We start from the raw sequence: 7404 nt of genomic DNA, 5'->3' as shown, positions 1-7404 counted from the left end.
ATAGTTCTTGTTCTAAAGACTATATATTTGTAACAAATAAAACTAGGCAAAGGCTTTTGAATATTATTATACTTCTAAATGGAGAATTCTATGATCTCATCATTTTAATTTTTTTTAATGTAATAAAAATAATAAAATCATGTAATTTCTTCTTAAATAAAAACATATAAAAATAAATATAAGAAATATAAAAATATTAAATTAATAATTATTATCTTAGAATATGAATTTATTAGATATTATTAAATTTTATATTTAAAGCATATATTTAAAGTATATAAAATATTCTTCTACTAATTAGAGAATTTAAATATTTACATGAAAAATATAAACATGCTACAATTAAAATTTTAAGTGAGATTTTTTCTTTAAAATATTTATTTGAAATTCTAAAATGTGTTAAAAGAAAAAATTAAAATAATATCAAAAAAATAAAATCACAAATTATCATAATCTTTGAAAGCAAATTATAAAACCTTGCTTACATTTATATAATTAGCGTAGTGCTGTGCAGAGACTATTATCAACTGGAGCCAAAAAAAAACAAATCTATCTTTGCACAAGGAAGAGACTATTTTTGGCCCCATATCGGCTACTTTTTAAAAAAAATTAAATTCTTTGCATTGCTCCACATTTCTCGACTGAGGCAAGTTTTCTTGACTACCTAATGTTTAGGGCTTCGATGGAATTCATCGCAATGTGTGTACATTCGTTGCCAATTGTGCATTCGTAGTCGGTAGGACTACCACCTCAACGTAGCAGTTATGATTAGTATTACCATTATTATTATCGACGAGCTCCCTTTGAATTCGGTTTCCGCTGCTTGAATCGTGATCTGGATCTTCAGAAGCGCTGTGTCACTCTTCTTCCTTGAGCATGAATCCGGTGTTTCGATCAACTTTGTGGTATTGCAGATCTAACAGTAGGCTGCAATCGACTCATTGGAGTTCTCCTGAATGTCGTGAAATGGAAGTTTTTTTGTCACGGAGCGGATTCGAAGGATAGGTAGAAGAATGCGAATCAGTTGGGATTTCGCAGCTGTCATTAGGGTTCATCTCGTTGATGAAGAAGATGTTTTGTGGGGATTGTTGAAAAGGAAAATTTTCAGGTATTGGATTTGTTTTTAGGGCTGAGGGATACAGAATAAGGAAGAAGAATTTATCGAGGTTGCATTCTGGTTTTTTTAGAGGGAAGGTTTGGGATTGTGAGGAGCTGAAGAGGCCAAGAGACGGAGAGACCGGGTTGGTTTGATGTTGTTTAGTTTTTTGCGGAGATGGCGTGGCAAGGTGTTGGAGGCAAGCACAGGCATGGGCAAGGGCCAGGGCATGTGATGCAGGTAGATGAGGAGAATCCTGAGGATAGCCCCAGTATGAAGGATAGGCAGCGTCGCCGTCGAGCAGCGAGTTTTGATGTGCTACCACTGTATAAAGAATTTGAAGGAATCAAGCGTAAAGTGTATCGCGGGCAGCGACAGAGAATTGCAATGCTGTTTTTGGTGACCGTATTTCTTATAGTTTCTCTTAGGTACTGCTTAAGGTCGGGTCATGGCGTGCCAGCGAGTGAAGCATCTAAAACTGGCAAGAGGAAAGAGAGCAACTTGAATAAACTGGATATGCCAACAAGAATGGTGGCAGGGGTTCGTCAAGGTATGTGGGCTTCTGCTCTTTGAATACATGTAGCTGTTGGTTTTATAGGGTTGAAAAAGTTCCAGAAAAAGAAGTAAATGAATTTATCGATTATGGGTTGTTCCTTTATGCTTCAGAAGGGATAATGGACAAACATACTTACAGGATGTTACAGAGAAGTTTTGGGTTTTTAGAAGTTGAATGTGCTTATACGTGCTGGAAACCCTTGCTTTCCATTTGATCCCTGAGCGGTAATGCGCTCTACTGAAAGAGTGCTAGTTATTGATTGCAGCCTGTTTGAAGCTGCTTCCTGAAAACGAGCTTGAGCAGCTGCAGTTGCCTTCAGCCAGCAATTCGGTAGTCAAGAATTTACGTTATGTTAGCGGAGGTCTAAGCTTTGCTGGAGACCAAACACCCTCAGAGCGGTTGGCTAGCTTTCAGGTCCAAGATACTATGCAGGTACATTGTGGCTGGTGTGCTGGCAATGGGTTTGACATTGATCCTATTGACACAGCATTTATGGAGGCATGTCGCGTGGTAGTAATCACGTGTACTTTTGGGGGTGGTGACAATTTATATCAACCAATTGGCTTTGTTAATGCTACAGCTTCCAAGGTATGTTATGTCGCATTTTGGGATGATGTGACCAAGCAGACACAAGAGGAAGCTGGCAATAGACTAGGACCAGATCGCAAGATAGGGCTATGGCGAGTAGTGCTCGTTCGGAATTTGCCCTTCGCGGACCAACGAAAGAACGGAAAGATACCAAAAATGTTGGGTCATAGATTATTTCCTAATGCACAATTTAGCATCTGGACAGATTCGAAGTCACAGTTTCGGAGGGACCCCTTGGGTGTATTGGAGGCCCTCCTGTGGAAACCCAAAGCAGAATTTGCTATTTCAGCGCATGGGGCACGGAGTTGTGTCTATAAAGAAGCAGTTGCTATAGTGCAAAAGCACAAGGCATTGCCAGAGGAAGTTGACATTCAACTCGAGGCTTATCGTTCAGAGGGTATGCCTAAAGATCTCCGCATTGATGGTCACAAAGCTCTTGCGGAAGCCTCTGTTATTGTGAGGGAACACACGCCAGCCACCAATCTATTCATGTGTGTTTGGTTCAACGAGGTGATGCGATTCACTGCACGTGATCAGCTTAGCTTTCCGTACGTGCTGCACAGATTACCCATATTTCATCTGAATATGTTCCCTGTCTGCACACGTAAAGCCCTTGTGAACAGTATGGGTCATGCACGGAAGGCTGCACCACTGGTCGTGGACGGCTGAGAAGTGACTGGGACATCGAATCATCAGTAGACTTCGAGGTCGAGAGACAGGACGTCGCTAATTGTTAAAGCCACAACCAGATGTGCTGCCGACGTCAGCTCCATCCCAGTTGTGTAAGGACTGTCGTTCAACTGCAACTCTAATGCCTCTCTATGGCCAGGAATTCATGCCAGTAAGTACTAGCTAGGCTGCTGCCTTATAATGATGGTTCCAATTGCGAAACCTCTTTGTTGACTAGAATGACTTGTAGGATCAACTGAGTTAGATGAAGGCAGTGGACTAGTTATTTCTGAAAAGACTCTCGTGACGTCGTTACGGGTTCTTTTTCAGGTCACTAGATTATATTGCTGTAAAATGCATGCAACTTTGTGACGGAAGTGCAGGAACCTTCAAGAGGCGATATCTTTTCTAGCAATATCTAGTTTTCGTTAGAGTAGTCTATTTTTTCGATTCTGAACCAGATGAATCGAGACAGACGAGGCAAATTTTGAAAACAGAGTTAGAATCTGCATCTGGGACAATAGTGTCACCAGTTAGATCCGGACACCATGTGTGGAAGAAAGTCCCTTAGGCTTGTGCCTAGACAAGATCTCGTGGAAGTAGTTACTGCTGTGTATTGCAGCCCATTATTATTCGCTCTCTTCGACAGCCGGTTTTCATTATTTATAATTGGTATTTACATTGTTCTTTAAAATACAAATGTGAGTGTTGAAAGCTGTTATCCCCCAGATATCCCACGTATCTTTTTTCTGCGTAGAGCTTCAGAAATCATTTCGAATATCCAACTGCTGCTTTGTGAAAGTTTTAGGGCTATTGTCAAGTTACCGCATCCTTATTTGGTGGAAAGCACAGGCTGGAGTCGGAGTGATGCTTTGCCTAAATAACTTGGAGATACGGGAAAAGCTTCATCTTGCAGTTGCAGAAACAAGAGTAGTCGATGAAAGGAGAGTAATAATTAGCTTCATTCGAGTTCGCCATATGAGGTATCCACTCACTCACGAGCTTTTTGGTCTGCTGTTCACAAATTAGTAAGGACAATTAATCGGCAACCTCATTCATGTCATAATGACCATCTTGTTTTGTATTTGTTCAATTTGACAACCGTGTTAGATCAAATTGGGACACACCAGGGATATTGAGTGTGAATACGAGTGCAATGATCGTGGAGATAATACCAAGCATGTTCATCATCGAATCAACTCAGGGATGCTGTACGTTGAGATCTGATTGGTATCTAGATAGAAGCACACAGACGGGAATCAATACAGAAACCCCAGATGGAGACCTCAGACCAATCAGCACAGGCAGGGCTAGTTGGAAGCCACCGCCAATTGGGAGGGGTCCGACTTAAATCACACACTAAGATGCGAGGGGTCTTCTTGACATGCAGGTAGAGTAGATTCCCAGAGCCAACACATTGAAAGGAGTAAAACATCCTCCCCTTCCGGTAGAACTCTTTGAAGAGACGCTCCGGCATTGTTTCAACCTCCACCCACTTGGCTGTGGACTCCTGGAGCTCCCATATCCTCACCCCTTCAAAGGTTTGGTCGATTCTCACAGCACCTATGAGCAACAAACGTCCGAAGTGTTCAACCAGGTCACCGTACCACAAGAAGGCTGGCCGTGCGACTGGTACTACCCGCCACTCACCGAGGTCTATGGTATACGCGAGGAGGGCATCAGGAGGACCTGAAGTCATGCAATAGAAAAACCCACTGCAGAATGCAGTTCGAGCAAACGACATTTTGCGAGGTAGGCTTCCTGTCACAGTCCACCTATTAGTACGTGAATCATACACCTCGGTTAGCGCTCCTGATTCGTAGCTGCCAACCGCAATGATCTTGTAGTTACGAGTGGCGGGGTCAACACAAATGCCGAGTACAGGGTCGATGCGATCTTCTTGCCATGGAGGTAAGGTTCTCCACCATTTCGAAAGAGGGTTGCAAACCGACAGGACTTGATCTCCATCGACATATGCTCGAATGCAGAGCAGTCCCCCCGACGCTGCTGTCGGGTACATGAAATCAGGAGGGAGAAAATTTAGCGGCACTTTGTGCCACTTGTTGAAAACAGAGTCATAAGCATGTGACCAGTTTCGGCACCTCCGGTAAGAAAGTATGAACAACCAAGCTTCCCGTGGATGCACTTGCATCCGAATCTCGGAGAAACTGGGTGCACAGAGGCTGGCATACCATCTTTTTGAGACTGTCCGCGACCTAAAATAAGAAGACACGGGTAGATAGGCTTGGATCCGATCCACGACTTCTTCTGGAAGTTCCGGTAGTGCCACTCTTGAGCTCCCATTCCGCATACGATCACGTATTTGCGTGTCATACATGTAGGCCGCTAGACCTAGCCCCACTGGTCCTCCCACAACCCATGTGGTGGTGCTTCCAATGTTCCCCATCACCCTCGGAGCCGAAGGTTTTGATCCCTAATGACATTATTCCAGTCAAATCTTTCAACTATCATCACATACCCCTTAAGAAATCATTGCTGCTTTGCTTTTATTTTACTTTCCCTCAACGGAATTCCGCGCAACTATTTTCAAAATCTGACCTCTTCATAGTGACATTCTAGGCCTTCGTAGGTGACTTCATTCATTGATAGGCCTCGTCGCAGTGTATGATTAGTAGACGACCATCTTAAGCTACCTTAAACTTTGTTCATGATCTTGTGAAGTTAAAATAGGGCAAGTGGTTTAGATCGTAATACAGGGTGGTAGCGACGATCGCAATTCCCAATACTCTTCTCAAGTATGACCTTAAGAGTGGTGTCTCTTAGTTCATCAGCCTGTATCTTAACGAACTGAGAGTATATTGAATTTTATGACTAACTTCGTTTCTCTATACATTCTCCCACGTTGCAAAGGAATAGTTTTAATTCAGCGGATCACAAATGGGAAGACTTGATGAGATAGAGCTTCAAATCTTTCACAAGGTCGAATTCTCAGAACAGAAGGGTATGTGTACGTATAATCCTTCACACATGGATGAGAACCTTTACTGATTGCCTGTCATGTGTTTGTAGTGATCTTCCCTTCAAAGTAACTTATCTTCATTCGTAATTCTCTTCACTTGCTCAACCATCGGCATATCTCGAAATCTTCCACCAGCTGGAACCATGTCAAAACTGTCCTGATTATATGCATGAATTTCTCGTGCTTCACGCGGCATGAGACTTACATTAGCATTATCACCTTAGTCACGTCTATTTCACCAGGTTTTCTGAGAACACAGCCGTTACAGGCTCAGTGGGCATGGATATTTCTCTTGTGGAACCAAGTTTAGGGCTTGCGCATTCCAATAGCTCCGACTCCATGAGCTGTTGCGCGGACATATCAGTGTACAAGAGTGGTGCAAGGCAAAGGAGAGAGAAGGTTCGAAAGGGTGTGACACCTCTAACTCTCACCTGTAGGATCAAGCCACATCATGTGCTGAATAGGCACCTTTGCCACCAATAATTCATTGTTCAGGGGTATGCCCTTACCGTGGAATCACGGTACGGTTTGCAGTTAAAGAACATCCTCATTGCATACTTTCTCGTTCAGGAACTAGAAATTACAAACAATCCGTGATTCATTGCGACTTGATTAACAAGTTGTTTGCATCTCTTCTCCATCCCCTCGTGTTATTCTCTATGAATTGCACCCACTACCACGAGCCTTATGGAACTCACCACGATTTAAAACTTGAATTGTTTATGAATCTTTGAAGAATGTTTCGCAAATCTCAGGATCCTTCAGAATTCCTCAGTCGAAGTTCCCAGGTCTACCTAGTTACATCAGAGTGAGAAGCTGACCCCTTCACTTGCTGACCTCTAGCTGAATAACAAAACTGTCGAATAATTGGAGTAACAAACCCGATCACTATAGACTACTTCTTGGGGTCAGTTGTCTCGCCGCTGGTCTTTTTTTAAGACAGCCAGAGGACGTCGACCTCGGCAAAGATAAAGCTGACGTGCCCAATGTAGCAAGACTAGGTTAAATGAACACCAGTCTCCTGCACACACTGAGATGTAATCGTCAAACAGAGTTACTCCGGCAAGGATGTAATTTCTGGGACCTGCACCAGTCTTGGAACACGATGGGATTCGCGCACGTCCTTACCACCAGATTATGCACTCGAAATGCGTGAATCTGAACACATGGCGATGTAGAAAGAATGACGATGACATCGGCAGTCAAGAGATTCAGGAATTCGGTTTAAATTTGCACCTATCAATATGTTCGCTTCAAGGGACTCTACGGAAGATTTGGAAAAAGCGAGGCCAACTTGCAGCATTGACATCTAAAACCCACTAACGCTCGTCAGCAAACATCTTATACTTGAGACATACACAAAATGGATCATCTGGGTGCTGCCGTCTCGGTCCGCCAGCTATGTTATGGTTTTCAAATATGCTGCCCCGGGAATTGCTCGGGATTTTGCAGATTTTTGGGGCAGTTCACCCCCCGAGCAGTAAGATTTTTAAGAACTTTTCTGCTGGAGGTTTC

The 7404-nt window shown here is 43.0% G+C and overlaps 2 protein-coding genes and 1 long non-coding RNA gene across 3 annotated transcripts; 2 read left to right on the top strand and 1 right to left on the bottom strand.

Moving 5' to 3' along the window:
• The first annotated feature begins 791 nt into the window (after nucleotides 1-791).
• LOC112291259 (putative hexosyltransferase MUCI70) lies at nucleotides 792-3637 on the top strand. Its single transcript, XM_024538413.3, has 2 exons — nucleotides 792-1646; nucleotides 1918-3637. The coding sequence occupies exons 1-2, from the start codon at nucleotides 1274-1276 to the stop codon at nucleotides 2907-2909; spliced, it is 1365 nt and encodes a 454-aa protein (XP_024394181.1). The 5' UTR covers nucleotides 792-1273; the 3' UTR covers nucleotides 2910-3637.
• On the top strand, nucleotides 2940-5378 carry LOC149987881 (uncharacterized). Its single transcript, XR_016506430.1, has 3 exons — nucleotides 2940-3081; nucleotides 3762-3892; nucleotides 4040-5378. It is a non-coding gene; the product is annotated as an uncharacterized LOC149987881 (long non-coding RNA).
• LOC112291850 (F-box/kelch-repeat protein At5g15710) lies at nucleotides 4117-5316 on the bottom strand. The gene has a single exon (XM_024539764.3). It carries the CDS (start codon nucleotides 5314-5316, stop codon nucleotides 4144-4146), a length of 1173 nt encoding a protein of 390 aa, XP_024395532.2. The 3' UTR covers nucleotides 4117-4143.
• Nucleotides 5379-7404: the final 2026 nt, after the last annotated feature.

Source organism: Physcomitrium patens, chromosome 14 (assembly GCF_059467195.1).
Source record: "Physcomitrium patens ecotype Gransden chromosome 14, ASM5946719v1, whole genome shotgun sequence".
In the NCBI taxonomy this organism is placed as follows: domain Eukaryota; kingdom Viridiplantae; phylum Streptophyta; class Bryopsida; order Funariales; family Funariaceae; genus Physcomitrium; species Physcomitrium patens.
This window is presented reverse-complemented; position numbering and strand designations above follow the sequence as displayed.

Bases quoted from the DNA above. Each gene is read 5' to 3' on its own strand.
- LOC112291259 (XM_024538413.3), top strand. From the start codon at position 1,274: ATGGCGTGGCAAGGTGTTGGAGGCAAGCACAGGCATGGGCAAGGGCCA. The intron at 1,647-1,917 runs GTATGTGGGCTT...TATTGATTGCAG, and splicing joins GGTGGCAGGGGTTCGTCAAG to CCTGTTTGAAGCTGCTTCCT.
- LOC112291850 (XM_024539764.3), bottom strand. From the start codon at position 5,316: ATGGGGAACATTGGAAGCACCACCACATGGGTTGTGGGAGGACCAGTG.